At 35.8% G+C, this 27,362-nt stretch overlaps 3 protein-coding genes and 3 non-coding genes across 6 annotated transcripts; 5 read left to right on the top strand and 1 right to left on the bottom strand.

Annotated features, from left to right (window-relative positions):
- Positions 1-13,042: 13,042 nt before the first annotated feature.
- Positions 13,043-14,885, bottom strand: LOC121760147 (mitochondrial import inner membrane translocase subunit TIM8-like). Its single transcript, XM_042155766.1, has 2 exons — positions 14,740-14,885; positions 13,043-13,418 (listed from the first exon to the last, which is right to left on the bottom strand). Exons 1-2 carry the CDS (start codon positions 14,785-14,787, stop codon positions 13,236-13,238), a joined length of 231 nt encoding a protein of 76 aa, XP_042011700.1. The 5' UTR covers positions 14,788-14,885; the 3' UTR covers positions 13,043-13,235.
- A 1,574-nt stretch (positions 14,886-16,459) lies between these two features.
- On the top strand, positions 16,460-17,402 carry LOC121761797. The gene is made up of 3 exons (XM_042157467.1): positions 16,460-16,854; positions 16,937-16,971; positions 17,095-17,402. Exons 1-3 carry the CDS (start codon positions 16,461-16,463, stop codon positions 17,215-17,217), a joined length of 552 nt encoding a protein of 183 aa, XP_042013401.1. The 5' UTR covers position 16,460; the 3' UTR covers positions 17,218-17,402.
- A 1,053-nt stretch (positions 17,403-18,455) lies between these two features.
- Positions 18,456-22,700, top strand: LOC121760342 (pyruvate dehydrogenase E1 component subunit beta-1, mitochondrial-like). Its single transcript, XM_042156026.1, has 15 exons — positions 18,456-18,590; positions 18,817-18,889; positions 19,002-19,061; positions 19,370-19,453; positions 19,563-19,589; positions 19,667-19,729; positions 19,808-19,894; positions 20,244-20,369; positions 21,121-21,254; positions 21,343-21,415; positions 21,501-21,566; positions 21,694-21,732; positions 21,825-21,949; positions 22,039-22,153; positions 22,400-22,700. The coding sequence occupies exons 2-15, from the start codon at positions 18,839-18,841 to the stop codon at positions 22,466-22,468; spliced, it is 1,119 nt and encodes a 372-aa protein (XP_042011960.1). The 5' UTR covers positions 18,456-18,590; positions 18,817-18,838; the 3' UTR covers positions 22,469-22,700.
- Positions 22,701-23,323: 623 nt separating this feature from the next.
- On the top strand, positions 23,324-23,440 carry LOC121763126. The gene has a single exon (XR_006042370.1). It is a non-coding gene; the product is annotated as a U5 spliceosomal RNA (small nuclear RNA).
- Positions 23,441-24,138: 698 nt separating this feature from the next.
- Positions 24,139-24,257, top strand: LOC121763105. The gene has a single exon (XR_006042353.1). It is a non-coding gene; the product is annotated as a U5 spliceosomal RNA (small nuclear RNA).
- Positions 24,258-24,673: 416 nt separating this feature from the next.
- Positions 24,674-24,790, top strand: LOC121763122. Its single transcript, XR_006042365.1, has one exon. It is a non-coding gene; the product is annotated as a U5 spliceosomal RNA (small nuclear RNA).
- The last annotated feature ends 2,572 nt before the right edge of the window (positions 24,791-27,362 follow it).

The raw sequence follows: 27,362 nt of genomic DNA, 5'->3' as shown, positions 1-27,362 counted from the left end.
AGTTTTCCTATTTTCATATTGTAATAACGTAGTTCGACTTTTATCTTTGTCGTCAAGAGTTGTAAATTAGTTCGGGATTTCTGTAATTAGCAATTTCATTAGCTTTGTATTAACTTGAAATTTGTACTTAAAAATTCTTATTCAAGAAATAAAATCACTCCTTCATCAATTGTACAAAGAAAATTCCAATATTTACTATTTTTCGAAAAATCTCGAGATAATTACGTCTCGGCTATTACAAAAAAACGGTAATATTACCGTTCAACGGTCATTTTTAAAAAAATTCTTTTTTTATTTTATAAATACTCATCTTTCACACACACAAACACACGTCTATTCTTCTCAAATCATCTCTCTTTCCTCTCCAATTTTCATCTCAAATCATCTCTTTTATTTTTCTCCCAAATTTAATCCATTCATGGATCCATTTGAGCAAATGCGTCGAATAATGGAAGAATCACTTGAGGAAGATCGACGTAGGGAGGCGGAGGAAGCCGCGCCGCCCCAACGACGATCCCGGACTTACATCCATTGTAACCGGGAGGAAGCCGCCGCAAGGTTAGTACGCGACTACTTCTGTGATAACCCGGTATGGGGAGAGACCTACTTCCGTCGCCGTTTCCGCATGCGGAAACTGCTATTTCTGCACATCGCAAATATATTGGCAGCCCGGGAAGAGTTCTTCCAAGAAGGGTTCGACGCCGTTGGCCGTCCCAGCCACACGACGCTGCAGAAATGTACCGCAGCAATCCGTCAGCTTGCTACTGGACAAACGACGGATCTGTTCGACGAATACCTCCACATTGGAGAAAGCATTGGGAGAATGTGCTTGATTAACTTCTACAAAGTCGTCCGGGCAGCCTTCACGGTCGAATTTCTCCGGAAGCCAAGCACGACAGATTGTCAGCTTCTGCTCCACCTTCATGAAGAAGTGTACCGATTCCTCGGGATGCTTGGCAGCGTCGATTGCATGCATTGGCAATGGAAGAATTGCCATGTGGCGTGGATGGGGTCATACACGAGAGGCCACAAAGGCACCCACCCCACCGTTATACTCGAGGTCATTGCCGACTACCGGCTATGGATTTGGCATGCGTACTTCGGGGTCCCCGGATCGAACAACGACGTCAATGTGCTCAACCAATCCGACCTCTTCTCCGAAGTTTTGGATGGTAAAGCGCCGACAATCAACTTCATCGCTAACAACCGGCGGTATAAAATGGGGTACTATCTTGCCGGCGGCATCTACCCGAAGTGGTCAACCTTCGTTAAGACGTTCAACAGGCCGGTGAACGAAAAACATGCTCTTTTTGCGCAGAAGCAAGAGGCTGCTCGCAAGGATGTGGAGATTGCGTTGGGGGTTCTCCAAGCGCGCTTCAACATTATCAAAGTCGCGGCTCGTACGTGGTTTATAGAGAATATGGTCGACATCATGTATACGTGCATAATCTTGCACAACATGATTGTCGCCGACGAAGGACCTGAGGCGGGAAATTGGTTCGACCCTGAAACCCCGAGAATCTCTACCACAAGTAGTCCGCCTCGCAGTGGAGTGTATCCGTCTATGCAAGATCGGTTGTCTATTCGGGCAAGGACACGTGATTCTACCACCCACGCCCAACTCTAAGATGATCTAATGGAGCACATTCGGGCAAACTTTGGCAACCAGTAGAGTGCGCGGAAGAAATTAAATTATGTATTTTTAATATTTTTTTAGTATTTTAATTATGTGTTTTTTAAATTTTTTTAGAATTTGAAGTTGTAATTTTATTTTATTTTATTTAATGAAATGCGTTTTTATTAATTGAATTTGTTGGAAATAAAAATAAAAAATGAAATTGAATGAATAGTTAAGGGATAAGATGATTAAGAGACGGATAACAGATTGAGGGCTACAGGTATTGTCTCTTAGTTAAGAGATGGAGTGAAAAGTACAGTGAGACCCATAAATAGTTAAGAGATGAGACGGTTAAGAGACAGCGTTGCGGATGGCCTAACAAGAAGATAAGCCCGAAAATATAAGGTTCTAGGCAAATCATTCTTGGCTACTAAACCATCGAAACCCTCTCTCTCTTCATGCGACCCCTCTCCTCTCTTCTCTACCTCGATCTTCATATGTACATTTCTATGTCCAATTTTCACCTCTTTTTATACACCAAAATTTGCTCGAATTTATTCTCTATTGCATCAGGATGGATTGTCAACCTTCAATTTAATTTCATAATTACAACTTTTTCCACCATTTGTTGAGCTGGAACAAATAGGATCCAGTCCAGTAGGGAGGGAGAATACCACATTCCTTTTTAGTTTTTTCTTTTCGAGATTTTATATCGTTATATTAATGTGCATCATTCGATTTATAAACATAGAAAATATGTATTAGTATTAAAATACTTTAGTTTATAAATTGAAAAATTGTTTAAAGGTAGCCATTTGTTTATCCCTTTAAATTTCTGTAGGTTGATGGATTGAACCCATTTAAGATTTTAAGAAAATTTACTTATATTGGACTATAATTGTAGAAAAAACTCTAGATTAATATTGTCATTATTTAAAGAAAATTAAAAATATAGATTGATATTATTTAGGTTGGTTCCCTTTATTCATAAGTTTTTATAGTCAATGGCAATAACTTTTTGCATCCTCTTCTTTTTTTGTCAACTAATTTATACTAATCTAAAGTGACAGTTTATTGAAAAGTCAAAAATGCCTTTTTGGCGGGAAACTGTGAAGCCTAATTTTTTACCTTTTAGTCATTTTGTATGCATGTTATTAATTGCAGAATTTGTGTTCACACTATATATGTATATGAGTTGTGTATGTGGTAGCGTGTATCTATAATAAAAGGTAGCATCTATTGGACAAAAAAAATGGTGAAATGAATTGCTTTAATTTAATGTGTTGAAATTATTTATAAATATATATTCAAGGTGGGAGAGTAGATGTGGGGGCGTGGATTTAGTCTATTAGGGTTTAGTTTGGGCTTTTTTGTGTATTTAATAGTATGGGCTTTTAATAATATAGTAGAATTTTAAATTGAACACATTTTTAAAATTACATTTGGATTGTTATTGTATATAATAGTATATATTTTTAAAATTATTTAAATATATTAATTTAATTTAATGTGTTGAAATTACTTTATAAATATATATTTACATTCAAGATATATATATATATATATATATATATATATATATATATATATATATATATATATATGGATGTATTTATTTCCTTTTTGTATGTTTTGTTCTTTGTTCTTTTTAATCTCAGCCCCACGATTTTGTCATCCAACGGTTAGATTGGTGCCACGTGTCATTTAATAATGCAGATTTTCAGTTGAATAATGCACACCGACTAATAATGCAGCATTATAGTGTAATAATGCAGATCATCTGGACCGTTGATGCATGAGATCTAACGACCCATATTAAGAAGAATAAATGATCTAAGGGATGAATAGGAGAACAACGCTCCCCTATATATATATATATATATACATATATTTATATTTAAATTACTATAAGTAGTATACATAGTTATAATTGAGTTGATTTTGATTTATTCCACTAGCTAAGATATTGTTATTTATGACTGAGTTCTATTTCTTTTTTTATGATTCTCAAAATATTATGTTTATGAATATTATCATACATTATTGAAATTAGTATTGATAAAAGTGAATTTATTATTTGTGAAAAATATGATTTTTGTATTTGTTTGCTCATGTCTTCTTAATTCTAAAAAACATGTTTTAAATCATGAACTATGTAATCAGGTTTGATGGTACTAATAATATGGAAAAGAAAATATTTAAAAAGTTTGAACTTCATATCTTTAATTTATTTATTATTTCTAATTAGCTCTAAAATTATTTTTGGTAGTAAACCGCTCACCAAACATGACTTATAATATCACTTCACCGTTGAACTTTAATACGTTAATTAATGCCAACTTTGGAGCAGTTAGATGGATACTCACAATTTATTTTTCTTTTTAAGTATTAAAAATTAAATCATTAAATAAAATTAAAATTAATAATGGTTTAGTATTTTTATTAATAATACATTTCTTTAGTTTGAATTGTTAATAGTATATATAAGTTAAATGTACATATTCCAACAATATCTAAATTGATATCAAGAAATAATGCATTTAAATGACAACATAAGCGTAATATTAAGTTTATAATTTAAAAATAAATATTTTGATGCGGAAAAATTATAATATGATGTCATGTGAGACTAATGATTAAAAAAATAATATTATTAATGAGATATTTATAAATAATTTTGGTATGAATTTGATTATAAAAATAAAAAAAAATAAATTAACCTATGGGATGGGATGGGATGAGAACCTTCCACACCAAGTATCTCTATGGGACGGGACACCCGCAATGGGGTCTCGCCGGATTGTCCCGACGGGATGGGTCCGAGCTCCCATGCTGCCATTGGGTGCGCTCTAATAAGATACATTGCAAATATACAAATTTATAATTGTATATTATTCTAAAAAAATTTATTAATAAAAAAAATAAAAAATAAATTAACCTATGGGATGGGATGGGATGAGAACCTTCCGCACCAAGTATCTCTATGGGACGGGACACCCGCAATGGGGTCTCGACGGATTGTCCCGACGGGATGGTCCGATCTCCCATGCTACCATTGGGGGTGCTCTAATAAGACACATTGCAAATATACAAATTTATAATTGTATATTATTCTAAAAAATTCTATTAATTCTATATATCTTCCTAAACCATGAATTCTATTAATTTGTTGTACTTTAAAATGTTGATTTTTTTTGTAGTATATTTAATTTAACTTGAAAGGTGGTAATAGTCTATAAATCATGCATATACCTGTTAGATTTTAATATAGATGTTAGATTTCAATTTTTGAGAGATTTCAAATTGGGTTCTCCAACAGAGAAGAAATAGAAAAAAAGATATTATACTGATAATAATTCAACATACTATGGTGGAACAATGGAAATTGTGATGATTTTTTTCCTTTTAATAAATTGGGGTGTTAAATTAATCGAGAGGAGATAACACATGACATTTTAATAGCCTTCTCATTTACTTCTATTTTTTTCCTTTTTTTCTTTTTTCTTTTGGACCACTTTTTTTAATTAGTACTCCCTTTGTCCCATTAGAAATGAAACGTTTTCCTTTTTGGGTTGTCCCATTAAAAATGAAAAGTTTCTAAAAATGGAAACAACACTCTCTCTACTTTTTATTCTCTCTTACTTTACTCTCTCTTTATTAACTCACAAAACAACACTACATAAAATCTCGTGCCGGAAACCAAATGTTTCATATTTAATGGGACAGAGGGAGTATTTGGGTTAGCTTGGATAAAATGATGTGCGCTCGAATTAACTCACATAATTTTGTGGACGTGAGCAGCTGGCCGGCGTCGCCCGCGACGCCTCGGGCGGCCACAGAGAATGGAAAGAAGGATAGAAGAGGCAATTAAAAAAAATCAAGGGAGAGAAACATGGATTAACTTAATTGTTTTTATTTAAATAACTAGGTATAATATATTTTTCTGATTAAAACTATTGAGCTATTTATTTTTTCAAATTATATAATTTCTTCCTCTTTAATTCGTAGTCGCTAGGGGTGGCAACTCGTGCGTGTCGGGTCGTTATCGTGTCGACACGATAACGACACGAACACGATAACAGCAAACACGAACACGACCCGTTAAGAAAACCTCAAACACGAACACGAACACGACATGAAATCCTCAGACACGAACACGACACGAACACGACACGAACCCATTAACGACACGAACCAATTCGGGTCAACACGACACGATAACAACACGTACACGAGATGACACGATAACGACTCGATAACAACACGACCTGATAACGGTTAAACCTATTAAAAATGAAAATAATAAGAATTAATAATATTAAAATATTATTTGTTAACGGATAACACGAACACGACACGAACACGACACGAACACGTATTGTTAACGGATAACACGAACACGACACGAACACGACACGAAATTTTCGTGTCCTTAACGGGTCGACCCGATAAGGACACGAACCCAATAAGCTCTGACCCAAACCCATTATTTTCGTGCCGGTTCGTGTCGTGTCAAAAATTGACAGCCCTAGTAGTCGCACATTTTCCTTTACTTGCATATCTTATTCTAACTAACACGTACTATTTTATCTTTAGTCGCACATCTTCTATTTATCGTTTATTTTATTTTATTTTATTTTGCTCCACTCATATCAAATTAAAATTGTGTAGCATCATTTGTCGAATATGAAATATTTCATTTAGAAGGGGTTTAGAGAAGTAGATTTTTCTTTTTGTTATTGTTTATAGTGTTATGAATACTTAGTGTAATTAACACATATTCTTAATTATAAACATCATTATATTTTTTATGATCTTTTTTTTAATCTACTTACCTTAGAATTTATCTTTAGGAGTCGTTTGGTTCACTAGATGGTTAACATTTTCCTATCATACTAGATGGGAACTTGGGCCAAGATGGGGGTAACATAACTAATGTTTGGTTTTATATTGGCATGTAGATAAAAAGCCCATCTGATGTTTGGTAGGAGTTGTGTACGTGAGTTTACACCAATCTAATTGACTCATATATAAACAATTGCAGCCTTTTTTTAGACCTAACCCAAATAATTTCATTTCGTTCCCTCTCCAAGCTGAAATTTGGGCGGGAGTGCTTTCACACTTTGGCACCGTCGGAGACCTCAACGCTCGGTGGCGATTGGCCATCAATAAATCACTGCAAGTATTACCGATCCTAAACTACAGATAGATAAGGTATGTGGTAGATTTTAGATTTTGAAGATGGTCGTCGCCTTTAATTACACGAATGAGGTGCTTTAGATATTTTGTGAATCATCATCTGTGCATCTCGTGTTGCAAGATGTTATCTACATTTTGTTGTTGTGTTGGATTTGTTTGCATCGTATATTATTTTGCCGTGCCATTGGGTAGTCGAAAATAGACCCTATTATGCGAGAGGAATATGAACGAAATGCTCTTATGTTACTGTCAATATTGTACTGCCAAATATTGCTAACAGTTTTACTATGTATCTATGTATCTGATTTGCTTTGGTCCTTTCGTAGACAATGGCAGACCATCGACAATTTTCACCTTCAGTTCCTTCAGCTAATTTAAGCCAAGGCACTCAAGGTTAGTCCGTTGTCATCCATCCCCGCTCACCTCCACATTCCCCACTAATTTTTGTGCCAGTTTGGTTAACAAATTTACTCGAACAAGTGTTATATATTTATTCTCCTATTATAGGAAGCAACCAATATCGAAGAACCAGCTACCGCAAGTGTGACAGAGCAAGACGGAGTTGGTCAGACCGTGAAGATGTTGCTCTTATTGGTGCACTGAAGGAGTTGGTGGCTCAAGGATGGAAATCTGATAATGGATTCCGTTCAGGGTATCAGAAGAAGCTCGAGCATTGGTTGAAGACGGACTTCCCCAACACTGATCTAAAGGTTAGCCCGCACATCACTTCTAAGATATCGGCATGGAAGAAGAACTACTACTCACTTGCCCAGATCCTCGAGAGGAGCGGTGTTGGTTTTAACGAACAGGGTGATTTCAGAATTCATTGTGATGATGACCAATGGGATCAGATTGTTAGAGTAAGGACATCCTCTACCTATCTTTGTTAATCTAATTTGTCGATGCAATCCACTTATGGCTCTAATTATACCATATTGTACTAATACCTGCTCACTGAAACTTCGATGTAGCAAGATAAGAATGCAAGGTGCATGCGATGGAAGTCTTGGCCATATTGGTATGATTGGAAATACATCTTCGGGAAGGACAGGGCTTCAGGTGGAGGTGCTGAAGGTGTGTCTGAGGCTGACAAGAACTTTGTGCAAGAAGAACTCGCTGGTGATGCAGAGGGGTATGGTGATTATCATGTGTTTTTTGATGAGATACTATCTGATGAACCATTCCACCCGACAGTAGCAGCTGAGCCTGGAGAAGGAAGTACTTCCCGAAGCCAACAGGAAAATCCTCCACCAAAAAAATGCAGCCGTAAGCGCAAGGGAAGTGATGAGGGTGATGTATTGCTGAAACTTCTAAGTAAGCTCCATGCCGAGACTAATTCTCGTCTGGATACACTGTCCTCACGCATTGGATATGACATGGACCTAGGCAAAGCAAGAAAGGAAATCTTTCGTCACCTTGACAACATGCCGGAGCTGTCAGATGCACAAAAATATGATGTATCTGACATCATCGGGAAGGAAAACTCACGCTTGGAGATCTTTATGGGTTTGTCCGATGCCAAAAAACCTGGCTATGTGATACGAGTCATGGAGAAGGAACACCTCATCTGATGTCTAGTCTGATCTTTTTTGGCGATGCATTGCGTTATTTGGATATCGTTTTAGCTTCATCTCGACAGTCATGGAGACATTTTGGCTATGGCTTTTTTGACAGCAATGCTTCTATATATAGTTGAACTTAAAACTCTATGTAGCTACAGTATTTGATATGTCTATTAAGATGGATAATGGCTGACTATGTGCTTATACATACGCACAACTATTTTGTTGTTGGTGAATTGCTTGTTAATATAATAGATGTTGCATTTTGAATTGATGACAGCAACTAGATTTCTAATACATATTAGTTCATTAGCTATTTTACATCACCTTACACAATATAGTGATAATATTCACTTCATAGCTAATCTATCTTGGATGGTTGAGTAAATACTACAACTACCTCTGTCCAAATATGAAAAAAATGCTACTCCTTTTTATGTTCATGAATAAATGCTACTCCAACCTCCTACTATGTCCAAATATGAAAAAAATGGATTTATTGAATATTGAATAAATGATACGCCAACCTCCTACCATTTAGACGGAGGGAGTACTACAAAAGCATAGATTAGGAAGAGTTATTTGAATGTCCAAAAAAATGGATGTATTGAATAAATGCTACGCCAACCTCCTACCATTTGGGTGGCATGTGATTTTAGGAAGAGTTATAAGGTGTAATAAGTAGAGAAAAAAATATAAGTGAATATTGTAATGAGGCAAGAGTAGAGATGGATTTATTTTCAAATATAGAAAGTTAAATGTCTTAAATGGGACAAACTAAAAAGAAATATGGACATCTTGAATTGGGCGGAGGGAGTACTACAAAAGCATATACTGTCTATATTTTCAGCCATTTTCAAATTACTTACTTCAATATTCTTCTTTCTTTGGTATATATAAATACCGCAATATTCATTACATTTTCATACCATAAAGAGAATGTGTACAAATTGAGTAAAAGAAGACGTTGAAATAATGAATACACTTCAAAATTAGAACCATGGACTATTAATTGTATTGATTAATGATTAATGACCAATTGATTCTCATTCTTTTGTGTTCTTTTTTTTTATCCTATTCACTATCCAGTTCCTTTTTTTTATCCTATTCACTATCCACTGTACAAACATTACATGAAAAATTTCAAGAAAAGCATACAAATACAACCAATCAAATTGGGTCTACAAAAGTGTTTACAAAAGATACCTGTTTGACAGCAAATACATAGATAGATAGGTTCGTCAGTAACGCTCTAGCCGAACCAACAACCTATCGACACAATAACCTAAAGCAAGTTCCCAATAATAACCCCAAGAATAAACAGCATTACTCCAATGAAAGCTAAAACCATGTTCATCTTTGCCTCAGCCCGGCAACGACCGCATGATCTACAACCTACTTCACTTGGAGTCACACTTGTATTTTTGGAAGTCACCATGTTGCTAACAGGTTTCTCTGGACGATATCCCTGATTCAAGACAAAATCTGGTATACGGCCCCCATCTTGTTGGCTATGGAAGTCATCACACCACAAAAACGATCTATGATGCTTCAGGCCTGCCGGACATTTGTAAAAAAATCGGCCACTGTGTTTTGCCTCTTTCCCTGCACATAATAACCTCATTTTCCCACGCCCACAAGTGCATTCTGGTATTAGTTCACCATTTTCAGTTGATGTCGACATTGCCTCGCTGCATAACAAAATCAAATTGTTAGAAACACACACAATCGAATACCAAAAAACAGTACCAAATGAAACAAGCAAAATATGACATGCTTAACTATCTGTATGAAACTAGATTTATAACTATCTAATGTCAAAATACACACATTCAACCACATGGATTGTGACATGTCTTCCCGCATTCGAGTCCAATCAGTGCTTGGTTCAACTTGTTCGACAAATTCCATGTGATCGTAGTCATTGTTATCTGTCTCCTCATTTGTCTCAATCTCAAGTGCATCTTCAACTGGATCGTGTGTCATTTCACCTCGTATAAAGTTATGCAAGAGAAAACATGCCATGATCATCCTAATCTGAGTTTTTATAGGGTAAAAACTAGCACTCCGAAGCACACCCCATCGCATTTTGAGAATAGCGAAAGCACGTTCGATAATGTTACGTGCTTTACTGTGCCTTAAGTTGAACAACTCGCGTGCGTTCTGTGGTCTTTGTGTGCCTTCACCCCATTCCTTTAAATGGTAACGAATGCATTTAAAGGGAGTCAGAAAACCTTCCGCGTTTGCATATCCATTGTCACATAGAAAGTAATTTCCTAGATCAAAACGTACAACCATATTCTCATTAGTATACAACAACATAATATTATTAAAAGGCATAACCTATATACATAATTTCTAAGAATTTATATGTATAACAACCTTTTGGCACCTTTAAACCATCTTCCCTAGTCACTACATCTCGAAGCACCCTAGCATCACCGGTTGAGCCCTCCCAACCAGGTAAAAAATACATAAACCTCATTTTGCGGTCACAGGCTGCAAGGGTATTAGTTGCGATTTGACCTTTTCTATTGCGATAACGTGGCTTATCAGTGTTACTGACAAGAACGTTGATATATGTTCCGTCTAAAGCTCCAATACATCCCTATGAATCATTATAAGACAGGAAACCAAGGGTTTGGAAGGAGAGAAATAATTAAGTCTAACTCGGAAGCAATCTGACATAAACAAAGTGTTCTTAAAATGAACAAAGTACCTTAAAATGTTTCCACCTTGGGTCGCCAATGTCATCCGTGACAGGTTCCAGTTTAGGTAAGAGAATTATGTGTAGCCTTATAACAGCTCTTAAAACTAGGTGCACATAGTGTGATATAGTTTCACCAGACCGCTTGAAGTTGAAACCTATTATACGATTTTTTTTGTGATGTGCAATTTTCCCTAGGAACATGGCAACCTGTTCCTCCACATATACATATCTACCATTTCGCAACCCCCCAACTTCCTTTAGAAGAAGACACAATCTCCCGAAGGTATTCCTATCCATTTGAAGGTTGACTAAGCAGTCAATGTCGCTAACAGATACAAGTCTGTTCATATGCCGGACTTGTGGTGGAATCCGGTCTATAAGAGAGTAATGCCTAATCAAGTGCCGCCTATGACGTCTACGCATACGTCTACCTTGCCTCAAATAAAAATACAAGATTATGGTAGTTTGCATATGGAAAAGATTCATTATGTCTTCTACCATAAGGTAAATGGATGTAGAGGTAGATAACGGAGGTGCCATGAATGATAAACATACAAAGTCGATGAGTGATATTTTCTGCACAGAAAAAATGAAATAAAATTCATTATTCTAAACACAGTTGAGCTGAATCTGAACATCACAATCAGAGAAGCATGTCCACCATATATCTGACTGAACGAATTTGCAACATTTATCTATTCAAACACCAAAGACTCAGATAGCAAGGCAAACTAATCAACTCGGAGGACTGACTTTGAGTTCATTATCACCTCAACACCTCACTACTTCATTTGATTTGAGAATTATCAGACAATTCATCCAATAAAAGTATAGAAAAAGGGAAAATGATACATAAATCATAGCACTATTCAAACCTATGGTAAGTACCTGAAGAACAACGAACTATGTACATTGCCGTGCCATTTACAAATGCGATAACGCAAGTGTTCCAACCATTGTATAAAACAACAACATAAACACAAAGCAACAGCATCACACTACAAATAACAGATTTGCTTCGTACACACACATCAGGCATCGCAAATACCAACATCAGAACTGGAAAGTGTTCTATGCATATGTGAATTTATTCAATTTTAACCTTGTTTTCATCCCACTTCTGTAACGAAGTGTATCATTCATGCAGGCGAAAAAAAACAAAAAAAAAAAAAAACAACGAAATGTAGAAACTGGCAGCACTCACTTTATTTTGGATGGAGAGAGTAATGAAGTTAGAAGCTACAAAATCAAAGGGAGAAGCAAAACATTCACCCAAGAGAAAAAAATGAAAACTAACCGTAGATTTCTCCGTCGCACCTCGACCGTCGTTGTCACCTGTTGCTGGTCAATTCTTCTTTCTCCGATTCAGGGAAGCTTGTGGTGTAGGGGTCTTCTTCATTGAAGTCAATTCAGCTTTGCTTTAATTTGAAATGAGAAGGAAGAAGGGGAAAGCTGAATTTGAAATGAGAAGGAAGAAGGGGAAAAGAGAAGAAATTGAATTATTGGTCGCAGAAATCGAGGTTAGATGGACTCAATCTGAGGGTATGGAGTGAGTTCCGGATCTTGACTAAACCAACTGAACAGTGCAGGCCTCGCTTGGAAACACGGGCTTTGAACTAAACTCATTTAGCAACCAAACACAGGATTCACCATGGTTTCGAATCCTAATCTGTGCGAAACATAGTAACCAAACGACTCCTTAATGTTTAAAAATTTTATGTCCAGTGCATAGCACTGGTGATAACACTAGTTGATTCTAAAGGGATACATTCGTTCAAAATCTGCTACTTGGATTTTGGAATGTCAACAACTCAGCATTGAACTGAAACAAATTAAATTCAGAACAAATAATTTCCATCTATCTACAAGAATCGGGACTCATCTAACCATAAATCGAAGATTGATAAAATAAGAAAATCGTGAATATTGAATGATTTGTGGTGAGCCACATGCTAGCAACTGAATTTGCTTTTTATAATGTAAAATCATAAACATACAAATTGTCGATGACAAAAAAGAACCTAATAAGAAGCATGCTCGCTCCTAAAAGAGACGATCACGAAGTACCATTGTTGACATGTATGTGCCATCGAGATCAGAAACAAAAAGGGCTTCTTCAAATCAAAATGAAAGCTTAGACTAAATCTCACTGCTGAAGACGCTTCATGATTATGAGACTCATATCCATGTAACGTTGAGCGCAGTTGGTGAGGCAATTAGCTTCGCTGGAACTGAACTTGCTTCCGGGAGAGCCTGTGATGCATTTGTCCCAGCAAGCAGATGTAAGCTTTGAGATCATTTCACTAATCATGGCCTTTTGTTTTTCTTGCTGAAAATATTCAATAACAGAGGTTAGATACCTGAAAGAAACAAAATTGCTCAAATCAAGCAGGATTGCCCCTATGCTAGTTCTGGGATGCTTACTAAATAAATCCTCGATTGCCTATATATTGGACATAACTGTGAAAATAATTACAGAAGTGGGTGTTTTGCAATAGTTCGTATAAATGCTAATGCAAACAAGTGTTGCCACAATAAGGCTAATTGACCAAATACTTTAGAATAAGGATTTGCTCTACAAGTGGCTTTAGTCCACCCAAATGGGATGAAGTTTCAAAGAGAAGTCGCTCGAAATTCATGAAACAAATGAATAAGCAGTAACACAATCTTCAGTTATTGTTATGCCTGCAGTTCGAATTATAATACAAACAGAGAAGTACTTATCTTGAAGGAGATTACAACTGAAAATTGTGTCTTGGTACTAATAAAACTATAGGCCCTGATTGGCATAACTTGGTACTTCAACAACAGAAGTGAGTTTTATTATTCTCAGAAAATAGAAAGATTGATATTTTGACCATATGCATTATCAGGATAGAGCTGTGATTGAGAAGCAACTGAAGAAACAAAAACAGGGGAAATAAAAAGGCAGGGTAGATACCAGATTTTACATAAAGTCTCTAATGTTATTGTTTCCATGAGATAGTCTTGAATGAATAACAAAGCAAGGCCTAGCTTGTATGTACAAGCAATAAAATTTACACACAGCTTTACGGATGTTGCAACCTTCCCCCCAGCATCAAGAAGCTTGCCTAGAATCCAAGAATCATAAGGCTGAAATGATTTTCAGGCTGCAAAGGCTAGAACAATTTTGGTAGTGAAGTAGGTTTAATTTTGATCAAAGGCAAGCTGGGGATGAGGAACCCTTTGAGAGAGACTGAGAATCTACTCTACACAATAGTATACTACTACAACATTATTTTCAACACTACACTAGAAGAAAAGGAGAGGAAAAACTCTGCATTCTACATTAAAACACAGGTAATAATTCAACTAAAATTAACAGAGACTGTAAACTCAAACATTCAAAATCATTAAAATCTAATCTAGCCTTCGAAAATTAAATTCTTCTCGCATCAAGGCGGCAGCCAATTATTCCCTAAAATTCATTACTGATGAAGTGGAACAGCCTCACCGAATTTAAAATTTAACCAAAATATTGTCGTCGTTACGAATAAGATATTCCAAAAACAAACGATCCTGATATTACTCCTAAGAGCGGCCAAATCTACAACATTGAATTTTACCATTTGCGATACAAAAAGCGCATAATATAGATCTGAAATTATTCGGTAAAATTAAGGACTTACGGCTAGAAGGTTTTGTAGCTCTGGGGAGTTCATTGACGAAGGATCCATCGAAGAATGGCTGGAGATTTGCTGTGGTAGAAGGTGTTATCGTTGATAATCAAAACCCTAGCAGGGGACAAAACCCTTCTTCAACAACAAGAAAACTAAAAATTGGAATAAGTAATATGGGCTTGGGCCCATATGATGATGAGGAATGGTTAGAGACTCGGCCCTTAGGCCATCCACAATAGGAATAGCCCAGCAATAGCTCAGCCATAGCATAGCCACTGCCACATCATCAGCACTAAAAATCCTCCTGCCACATCATAAATAGCCTAGTCATAGCCTAGCCACATCATAAATAGTCCAGCCACATCAATAGCCACATCACTAATAACAATTATATAAAATGACATAATTAACAATCACACAATATACGGAATTTAATTTACGAGACATATACGGGAAAAGTTTAATAATACTATTAAAATTTAAAAAAGTACAATAATTTAAAAAAAGTACATTAATTTAAAAAAAATACATTAATAAAAAAAATGACAATTCACTCCTCGGGCAATTTTAAAAAAAATACATTAATCTTGAACAGAAATTAAGATAGAGAGTACTCGTTAAAACAAGTGGTGCGAATGAAAATGACGAGCAAAGCGCGTATATATAGTGTTTCGGAAAAAAAAAAAAATTTTCGCGCTAGGCGGTGCGCTGGGCGATCTGGGCGCTGCAATAGCGCCGAACGGACCGCCCAGCCGACCGCCCAGCGCTGCGCGGTTTCTCTCTCCACTCAGCCGCTGGGCGGCTGCAATAGACCGCCCAGCGAACCGCCCAGCGCCGGCGCTCGGCTGGGCGGTCGCTGGGCGCCTATTGTGGATGGTCTTACTGTTCAATTTTTTTAGGGGGGGGAACTCAAAGTGTTGGACATAGCTTATCATGAATCGATTGAGGCGCCCGCAGAGGCGTAGCGCAGTTGACAACGGAGGAGCAGATCTTGTTGCAATGAATCGATTGAGGTCCGAAAACAAGATTTAAGACAAGTGCAAAGGTGGCATGAAGATGGAACGACAGATCAAGTCGAGGAGGGGCGTCAGTCAAGCATAAAGAGAATCCACTCAGTCGGGCCATTCGAGCTGCCCATGGCATCTGACCGTGTGCCTTCTGCTAGATGACCGAGAGAAAAAACCCAAGGATCCTGGCCAAGAGCATCAACCAGTGGGGTGCCATTGTACACTTTGGCCTACCCGTCCGAGTGAAACACGACTGAAGTTAGAAACTTTGACTCTATCAGGTGGTTTAAGACTCAATAATCATTCGACCGGGTAGCATTCTATAAAATGCATTTTTGTCTATTTTTAGCATTTTTTTCTTATTATTTGGATCTCCAAGTATAAATAGTCACTTAGATACTCATTTGTAATAAGTATTAAATTAAATTTTCAAATCTTGTACAATTACATTTAAGGCTGTTTATTCAATTTTCAATTTATTAGATATGTTATCTACAATGTACGTGGCCTAGTACTATAGTAAGCATGTGGTATATATCTATATATGCTATCTCAATCTTTCACCGTGGTAGCTTTAATTTCGAATCATTGGATGAAAAGTATAGTATAGTATAGTATACATAAAGCATAGATAGCCCTTAAAAACAGCACAATCGGTTAATCGGCTTCCATTTTGTGGGTGTTTTCTGTGAGAGTTAATTTGACACCCCATCATTTGAAGATATGAAACAAGCTCGTAACGTAGCGACGATGGTGGGGTGCAAAATTTCCAAGATTAGCACCGACAGAGCCATGTTCCGACGAACTAGGCTCCGTCCGCTTGTCCTCCAACAAATAGCTGCAGTGAGGACATGGCGGCTTCCCGCCCGCTCCCCCAAGGACACCTCTTCCAAAAAGAGCCTCCTTTTGGAAGAAAAGCCTTTGGAAAACAATAGCGTTATTGTGGCCACCGTCATCGGCAACACCTACGGCCTTAAAGTCTCCACCAAACCCAAACTCCATCCGCAACTTGAAGATGGACACGACGACGATCAATGCAGAATGATCACTCAGGGATCGCCTAGTTTTCGAATTTTTTTCGAGGATGCTGCACGAGATGCCCATCTACAACAATTTGGTATGTACTCTTTTTTATCCCAAATTACTTGAATCATATTTCATTTCGGATTGTTGACTGATCGTTGCCCTCGAAAGTGTAGATCAATATGAGGGTTCGAAAGATACATATTCCAAGGTAAACAATATATCTGTCTACAATTAATAATCTGTTGGTAGTGGACGAAAAGAGTATATAATAAGATTGTCTATGAATGTGAAAAATAAATTATAAAATGAATCTTTTGTGTGATTTGTATAGGAGGAAGAGGGAAGGGTGCAAAAGAAAGTGAAGAGGGAGAGAAATATGAAGAGACGCATTAAAAATGTGATATTGAGAAAAGAGTTTTGTGAAGAATCTAAACGTGAAAGGCCGTACGTATAAATTATAATCACCCATCTCAATGATAATTATAATTGCATTAACCATGAAATTTTCCTATTCCACCTTTTTTTCTCTATTACTATGTATATACACTGTACAATTTTCAATTTTATTAAGCTCTTAAATATGTAAGTGTACTATGTTGGATAGGGGAAATTCTCTTCAAAAATTAATATTCAGACGATTTTTTTGTCACATACATAAAAAATATTTCCATTGAATTATATGACTAGCAATTAGAAGTCACCAATTAGTTTTCTTTTAGTTAATCTTCAATCATAAACAATTGACTTTACAAATTTTGATTTGCCAATGAGTCAGTGACCATACACAAGGAAATCGGCGAACATAATTAAACAATGTTAAAATTCTTGTAAAAGCGATTGTTAAGCCACAATAAATGTTTATACATTTAGAAACTATTTTTGAGATGCAAAAGTGGTTTTTTTGATATGCCAAGCTAGACATGCCATCTTTCTGGCTCAAAAACTATTTTTGGGATATACAAACTTGGCTTTTTTGAGATACTGAAATGTAGTACTCCACTTGTTATTTTGCTCAAATGTTATGACAAGAATGATAATTAAGACTTCCACATAAGATTTACTACAATAGCTATACTTAAATTATTTTTACATCAACTGTGATTTAACATCATCTCCCTCCCTTATTTTAACTAACTCGCAACATCTAAACGTATACACAACCAAATTTACATATACAAAATTTGAAACTACTATAATTTTTTTAACGTGAAATGTTAAAATCTCTTAATCTATCTCATATCGATTTGGTAACTATTCTGTTATTATCACTATTTCACAGATCAAGCACGGAGTAATATTCAACAGTGTTGCTACTTTTAATTAAAATTCAAAAAATCAGAAAATAAGAAAAAAATTCAACTTGATTTAATAATTGGTAAATTCTCAACCACGAAATACAACCATTTCAAAGCGATAGGGCCATATAAAAATTATGCGTATTTAATTTTAAAAAGAAAATGGTCCCACGGGCCTACCAAAGCAGCCAATTTAGATAATTTATTAATGGATTAATATTTTCCCACTAGCAAGATTCCTCTACAGTTCCAACGCATACATTTCATACAGTATTTCATCTCCATTACACTGTTCCAGCGAGGTAAGGATAGTATCGTCACTAGCGTACAACCTACTAAAGCATCACCAACTTCTACCGTACAGAATCCTACGCTTCAGAGGGTTGTACTCTGACGTTTGACCTTGGACGGCCAAAACGGGAATTAACAAAAAGGTGTAATAGATAATTCTTCCGCCACTAATCCCACCATTAAAGGCAGCTCACCAATCGGGATTATCTCTCTCCCTCTTTCTCTCGTTTTTTTTATTTAGGTAAGTATTGTTTTCATTTCGGTTGGTACAGATTTTTCAGCATATTCGTTCAATTTTCTTATTTGCACTTGTTTTTGTGCGTTCAGATACTGAATTTTGGTAGGTGGTGGTAGCATATCTGTGTTAGTTTGTTGGATTCAAGTTACTGTCAACGATTTCTGTGTCGCCAGATTTGATCTGAGTAACGAGATTGTGGATTTGAATGTGTTGTTTGATGCTTTTTCAGGGAGCTATAGAGTGAAGGCGATATGTTGGGAGTTTTGAGGAGCAAAGTTGCCTGCCGAGCCAATCATGCTTGGGTAATTAATCCCTTTAATTTCACCTTAATTTACTTTTACGCTTCTTGGTGGTTCATCCATTTGATTGCTCACTACTCTTGACCTGATTCCGGATTTGATTTTGGGTTGGAAGGGTTTGGAGCAAGGACTTCGAGCGATTGCATCTAGGGCTTTTTCCTCTTCAGCAAAGGAGGTAATAACTGATGAAATGACTAGTAACTAATTGAAGAACCTTTTTTGTGTAAAGAATCTATAAGGTTATTGATTTTTAAGGCTTCTCATGTTGGGTCGCTATAGGAAATTATGTTTCCATCCAATTTTCTTATGTTTTTTGTTACACTTTAGATTGCTGTGCCATTTCATGTGGCCTGTGATTATGGTTTATCTGATTCTGTATTGACTCTTCCCCAGCATATTCACTTGGTGATCAGTCAGCTGTTGAGATATTTGACGTTTATAAGACGTATTACTTGTGTCTAATGATGTTATTGTGTTTTTTAGACGATCACAGTTCGTGATGCTTTAAACTCGGCCCTTGATGAAGAGATGTCAGCTGATCCGAAAGTCTATGTTATGGGTGAAGAGGTATCACTGTCCACGAAACATTAAATCACTTCATATGTGAATGGTGTTCTACTTTAAATTTGACATTTGCTGGTTTTGTCACATTGTTAACTAAGCTATTGTTGTATAGGTTGGCGAGTATCAGGGTGCATATAAGGTGAGCTTTGGTTCACTGGTGAATTGTTCAAATGGAAATTGCTATGTATCTCTAATTAGCTATCCATTTATTATTAGATTACAAAAGGGCTTCTTGACAAGTATGGTCCTGAGAGGGTGGTGGATACACCCATCACTGAGGTTGGCTCTTTTCCTGTGCACATGAGTTTTTAAATTTGATTAATGTCAAAATAATTCTCACTTCAATACTTTGTGTAGGCTGGGTTCGCTGGAATTGGAGTTGGTTCAGCATATTACGGTCTAAAGCCTGTAATTGAGTTTATGACATTCAACTTCTCAATGCAGGTTAGGTTTCTCCTATCACAATGCTTTAGCTTCACAAAATTTGTATATTTAGAATCTATGTCAGTTTTCCCAATTCCATTTTCAAAATTGCAACTGCTTATAGTTGCAGTTTCTTTTACCAACATTCGCATGTATTGTACGATTTCGTAGTTGCAGTTTCTTCTACCTTTCTTTCTCTTTCTCTTGTGTGGTGATGAGAGCATATGTAAATTCTTAAGTATTGATATGTTTTAAGCTACACCTCAACATGAATCTCCCTAAAAAAGCATATGTAAAATCTTAAGCCTACTTCTTGCAACAAAATGTGTTAGGCTGAGCGGTGGAGGTAACTGACAAGTTCTTGCTGCAGGCCATTGATCACATTATTAATTCTGCTGCAAAATCAAATTACATGTCCGCTGGTCAAATATCAGTGCCCATAGTTTTCAGAGGCCCAAATGGTGCTGCTGCTGGTGTAGGGGCTCAACATTCTCAGGTATTGGAATAAAAAAATAAAATTAAACCTTATACTGTCACTTCAAACAATACCTTTTTTGTCTATTGCAACTTAGTTATATTGAAATTTAATTATTTTGAATTCTACATGCTACATCATTTCAACAATATGAATTATTCATAGTCACATGCTTACCTCCCTAATATAAAGACCATTTTATCTGGAGTTTGAGCTTCAATTGGGATTCCAAATTAACAAATTCAAATATAGATAATTAAACTTGAGCTTCTGAGGTGTTCATTTAAATAATTTTGAATGGTGGTTTTTCTCTTGTATTTCACATTTGTGAGCATATTAAATGTAGAACCACGTCCATGTATTTAACTCAAAGAAACAGATATGAATTTATAGTAGCTGTTCTCATCCATGATTTGGTTTTACAAAAACTAACAGATGTTACTCACTAGCTCCATATATCCAAATCTCTGACATGTTGAATTAATGATTATGATCTGTGTCATCCAGAATGTCACAGAAGGTGTTCCCGTAACCAATTAGTCATGGAGTGGCTAAGTAGCTTTTTGTCTTTTACAATGGAAGGGTATTTGATGCAAGATAGATCATTGTGGCATCGGAATTTTTACATGATTAATAGTAATTAGTTGCTGAATAGATTTCTTGTAATATCTGGTGAAGGAAATTGTTACACTTGGTCACTTACACAACATATGCATTTAGAATTAGATATGAGTATGTCTATCAGCGCAAAACTAAAATGTATCCTTTGCAGTGCTATGCAGCTTGGTTTGGTGCAATCCCAGGTCTAAAGGTACTAACTCCTTATTCATCAGAAGATGCTCGTGGTCTGCTTAAGGCTGCAATAAGGGATCCAGATCCCATTGTTTTCCTGGAAAATGAGTTGCTGTGAGTACTAGTACTACTTTGGTACTAATGCTTTTAGTGTGCTCCTGAACTATTGCTTATTTTCTGGGGATTAACTATTAATGTACAGGTATGGTGAATCATTTCCTGTTTCAGCTGAAGTCCTCGACTCCAGTTTCTGCCTTCCTATTGGGAAAGCCAAGGTACAGTATGCCTCTCTAAAATATCATGTGCTTACGGTTTGCAGCTTAGTGATTATTTATTCAAAGTTTGTTAACTTTTTGGCAGATAGAACGAGAAGGAAAGGATGTAACTATCACTGCTTTCTCGAAGATGGTTGGCTATGCACTTCAGGTCTGTCATTATTTGTTAAATGCATCTTGGATGTTTAATTCCTAGGAGTGTAAAGTCTGGTCCAACTAAATAGATCAGTGTATAAATTCTTAACCCATTTGTATTCCTCTTAATCAAATATGCACAGGCTGCTGACATTCTTGCAAAAGATGGAATCAGTGCTGAGGTAACTAAAATGTTTCAATAGATCATTTATACCTTCTTACGGAGAGTGAAGTTGGAATTACAACTATGTTGGGGCTCCTTTTGCATGTGCAGGTGATAAATCTTCGCTCAATCCGCCCTCTTGATAGAGCCGCGATAAATGCTTCGGTTAGGAAAACAAACAGGCTGGTGACTGTTGAGGAAGGATTCCCTCAACATGGTGTTGGTGCTGAGATCTGGTATTTAAATGACTCTCTCCCTCTCTTTTAACTCAGTCCTATCCCTTCAAGCCTTAATACTTATTTTATGATTCCTTTTGGCTCTTCAGCGCATCTGTTCTTGAAGATAGTTTTGAGTATCTCGATGCAGCTGTTGAGAGGATTTCAGGGGCTGATGTTCCTATGCCATATGCTGCAAATCTTGAGAGGATGGCTCTCCCACAGGTATACATACCTATAGGCTCTCTTCTTGGACTTTTGATTTTTTTTATTGCTTAGCTTTATTTGAGTAAATTAATTGCTGTCACAGAGACAAAGAACTGACCAAATATTTTCCTGTGTAATTGATCAACATCCCTAGTCCCGTCAACTAGTATGTGCACTAAAGTTGCCACAAAAAATGTGCTTGTTTCTACTCGAGTCAAGATTATTTGGGTTGTAGGAGTATCTGATGTTGGCCGTATTTGTCAGGTCGAGGACATTGTCCGTGCAGCAAAGAGGGCTTGTTACAGATCAACTGCTTTGGCCGCAACGGCTTAGAGCTAACAAGGATGGGATCACCGGAGCACTTCACTCTACATTACATTTTTTTACATACGTCTTCCCTCCCTTGCCTGGAATAAGTTCATGTAATCCACAATACCATAGAGGCTTAACAAGTCTACGTTGAAAGCCTCGTTGTTGAGGAGCTTCGTATCCCTTATTTTGTGACAATTTCTTGATACTCAGCCAAACAGGGAAAGTAAATGAGCAAATTCTGTCTTCTGCTAAATTATCCACATTTATGAACTTTGACAGTATGATTTATGTCAAAGTATCAAAATCTCAGTAGTAAAAACACTGCAACCAACAAAAGGCATAACATTAAAGTAGAGCAAATCAAGATGTTTGAAGTTCTCCTTCCAGAAACAGCAACAATTATTGATTTAGCTCATACTGAAGCATGTGAGGCCTTTCGCACTAAAGTTACACGAAAAAAACACAAACTCAAAACAGCAAGACTTTCCGAAACTTCAGTTTCACATCGTTCATGTTCTGCATTCTTTGCATCGATTTGCTTGGCTAAGCTTTTGCAGGCGTACATTGTCTGGAAACTATCGGAGACCTTTTTCACAACATGATCTTGCTACATATATCCAACAAATTGAGTGACGATGATGCTTCGACTGCGCTGTAAAGAGCCTAAACTCCAACAGAAAACTTAGCAACTCAACAAACTTAGGAAACTAACAAAAAACAACAAAAATAAACAGTTTTGCCTTATCCTTGGACCTTCAGTATAAGCATATAGTAGTTTGTAGAGTATAATATCCCACATCGGAGGTGAGAGACAAAAGAGTAGCCAAGCGTTGTTACTATATAAACAAGGAGGCGAATGATTTTGTAAAATCACGCAGCCTTGCATTGAGCCCATAGTGAACTATTCTTTCGCCTTTTACAAAAGAATACTGTGTGCTCGTTGCTTATAAGTGGCATACGCCTTTTTTTGGAGGGGTCTTTCTGAAAAGGAATCCCCAGCAAAACTATTTTAAATGTGTTTTAGTTATTGTAATCATTATTGTTATTTAGGGAGTGTATTTCCTCCTTACCCCAACAAATACTATCATCTATGCAAGTTTCTAGTCATTAAAATGACGAGAAATCTTACCATATGAATAAATCATCCAATAAAACATTAATATCTATGCTTAACACCGTATACAAATTCATACAATGTTCTTTTCTTCAAGAAACACCATATAAGAACACAATTGTTTTAGCTCATCACTTACACAAAAATATACAAACTCGAAAAAAGAATACTTTCGGAAACTTCAGTTTCACTCACGTTGTTCATGTTCTGATTTCTTTGCATCGATTTGCTTCGGCTAGCTTCTTCAGTTCTTCATTGTCTGGAGACTGTTGAAGACCTTTTTCATCATTTCCCTTTTCCTGAAACAAAATACACTGTTTTTGCCTTTAATGCTTGTACCTTTCTTGAGTATAAACATAAATATTCTCAAAACTTTTGTTAATGGTTCTTAAATCCCCATACATCATCATCACTACCAACCATTTACCATCTCCTCTTCTCGTTGGACTGAAGAGCGAGCGAACGCCGGTTGTGAATTGGTTTGGAGACTGTAATGTCCCACACTGGAAGCGAGAGACACAAGAGTAACCAAGTGCTACTATAAAATAAGGAGGAGAATGGTCTAACAAAATCACGCAGCCACGCGTTGAGCACATAGCGAACTATTCTTTCGCCTTTTACTAAAGAATACCGTGTGCTCGTCGCTTACAAGTGGCATACGCCATTTTTTGGAGGGGTCTTCTTTTATAAGGAAGCCCCCAAACAAAATTAGTTTGAATTATTGGTTAAATATGGAGGGTGGATTCGAGGCTTTTTGATGTTCCAACTCTTCTTCAAAATGTTGTAATTCAAATATATCTGAAATTTCATTGCAAATATGGATGGTTTTTTATAATCTGTGACAAAAGAAATGTATCCAAATCCCAGTAATAAAAAGAAGGAATACGCGATTAATCTGCAAAACAGAGACGACACTCAAGAATTATTGCAATCAGAACAGCATCAACAGCCTTGATTCCGCCACCGCAACCAAGAATCTCGGAGATGTTGGCCGACGATCAGGCAGATAGGAGGGTTTGGGTGAAATATTATCCCACATCGGAAGCGAGAGACACAAGAGTTGCCAAGCGCTACTATAAAATATGGAGGCGAATGACTTTGTTAAATTACGCAGCCGCGCGTTGAGCACATAGCGAACTATTCTTTCGCCTTTTACTAAAGAATACCGTGTGTTCGTCGCTGATAAGTGGCATACGCCTTTTTTTGGAGGGGTCTTTCTGAAAAGGAATCCCCCATCAATACTAGTTTAAATTTTGATTATGTCATTGTTTTTGTTATTTTTTCAATCCCTTTGTTTACATTTTTTACAAAAATAAAATTACCAGCAGAAATTACATTTATATTCAGCTTCATAAATTGCATTAGTTGCAGCATCTGCGCCTTTCCTAATTCAACTTGTAATTTGGGTTTATGGCAATGTTGATTTTGGACAGACGTTATTTTGTTGGAGTAATTTTGGGCCTGTTTTGTTCGGCCCATATGTGGAATAGTTAAAGGCCCAATTCCAGCTTCGCATTAGGCCCAACCAGTTTTTTAAAGAAAATACTCCTTATTCCATTTGTTACTCTACTAGATTTTCAATATACATGTGCCTCTTACACATTAATAATACTCCTCCGTCCCACAATAATTGTCACACTTCATTTTACTGCAAATGGTAAGTAGGTCCCACATTCCACTAACTCAATTCACTCACATTTTATTATAAAATCAATATAAAAAAGTAGGTTACATGTTCCACTAACTTTTCCAATCAACTTTTCCTTACATTTTTTTAAAACCCGTGCTCACAATAAGAATGACAATTATTGTGGGACGGAGGGAGTATAATTGAATGAATATAATTATTAGAAGCTAAACATAAAGGAAGTGACGAACTTCGAAAACATGTAATATAATTACTCCCTCCGTCCCACATGAATATGCACTATTTTCTATTTAGTTCATCCCACAAGAATATGCACTATTTAATTCATATATAATATTAGTTGATGTTGTAATGTGAATATCGAAGTGAAAAGTAATTAACAAAATATTAAAGAATAAAGCGAATCATAATCATATTGTTTTGCTATTCCAATACTCCACTTTAATGGGGGAATAGTAGTAGGAATCTTAACTGTGAAGTCTGTTATGAATCTATTATAGTAGTACTATATTTTAATGGGGGAAAAGTATTATATACTACAATCTTTCCAATCCTACAAGTTGTATACGAAATCTTCACAGCCTGTTTTAATTTTATAAGTATTAAGTATTATTTCTTTAAGCTATTTAAAAAATATCATAACACTCCTTTGATAGCTTGTCTAGTTATACCTTTTGAAAGAGTCAAAATCCCATTTAATTACTACTCTCACCTTGCCTTCCATGTATCGACCAATTTGAAATTAACATGAGTTTTAAGAAAAAGTGAATAAATATAAGTAAAATTATTATATTTTTATATATTAATTTAATAATAAAATATAAATAAAATAAATTATTAGTAGGTGAGATTCCCTTATTTAAATATAGTAAAAATCAAATGCATATAAAACTACGTTGTATGGGGATGTAATCAAATGCAAGTTCTAAATATTTTATAAATTCTAAATTATGATCTGGACCGTTAGAAAATGTCAACAGATGACAAAATAACAGCAACGAAAAATGTCAATACAGTGTCAACGGTTGATGTGTTGACAATATGTTGACATTTTTTATTATTATTTTATCATATGTTGACATTTTTATCATAGTTTGAAAGTTTGTAAAGTTTTGTTATTTTTTTTATCACTTACCATGTTGCATATATGTCACCTTTATAAAAAGCAGTCAAACCTACATTTTTTTAAAAAATCACCCAAACTGCACCAAATTTATTGCGTTTACCAGAGTTATTGCGTTTATTAATTGATGAAGAAAAGATTTAATGGTCAGTCAAACTTACAAAATTATACAAAGAAAGTATCATATTTTTGGACACCTTCAGGCATTCTTGATTTGTAGTTTAGGTGGTACGTACGATAATATAATAAAAAAAATTCAAAATAATTTATTATTTACTTTAAATGAATGAATTAATTTCGAGCATGTTTGATTGTTTTATTTTCTAATTTTTATATGTTATCAATTTATTATATAATTTAAAAGGGATTAATTGTCTACCCACCATCAAAATAACATAATAAGTGAGCGAAAATCGAATTGAAATTGACAAGCCTATTGTCTAAATATAGATACAACGTGGAGGCTCAGCCTGTAATAATTTAGAATAGTGAATTGACGAATAACACTAATACATCATTCCCTGCGCCACATATCATTCATCCCATCTTACACCAAATATTGTCCTTCTTTATTTGATTTTAGTAGTATATTTTATGGTTGAGGGCATAACATATGTCCCTCACTAACTATGTTGAGTAGCAAATCTTGAATTTTTGGATCAATTTTCTTATTTTTCATTTCAAGATACAAAATCAGTATGAGAAATAATTATTTGGTCTGCTGGTAAATAATAATAATAATAATAATAATAATAATAATAATAATAATAATAATAATAATAATAATAATAATAATAATAATAATAACCTAGTGTCTTGCTAGATTCCACAACAAGCGCAAACATACAAAATACGGGCAAATTGGGAAAGAGATTTTGCAAAATCGGATAGCACCAATTTATATCTATTCAAACATCTCCATGGTCAAAGATCGAATCAATGAATCTATCTAAGCTTTAATAATTTATTTTCAATTTTGAAGCGCATTAGTAATTTATTTCTAATTTTAGCAATTGTATCAATTATATTC

Source organism: Salvia splendens, chromosome 13, assembly GCF_004379255.2.
Source record: "Salvia splendens isolate huo1 chromosome 13, SspV2, whole genome shotgun sequence".
Taxonomy (NCBI): Eukaryota; Viridiplantae; Streptophyta; class Magnoliopsida; order Lamiales; family Lamiaceae; genus Salvia; species Salvia splendens.
The sequence above is the reverse complement of the archived record's forward strand: the minus strand, read 5'-3'. Positions and strand labels throughout refer to the sequence as shown.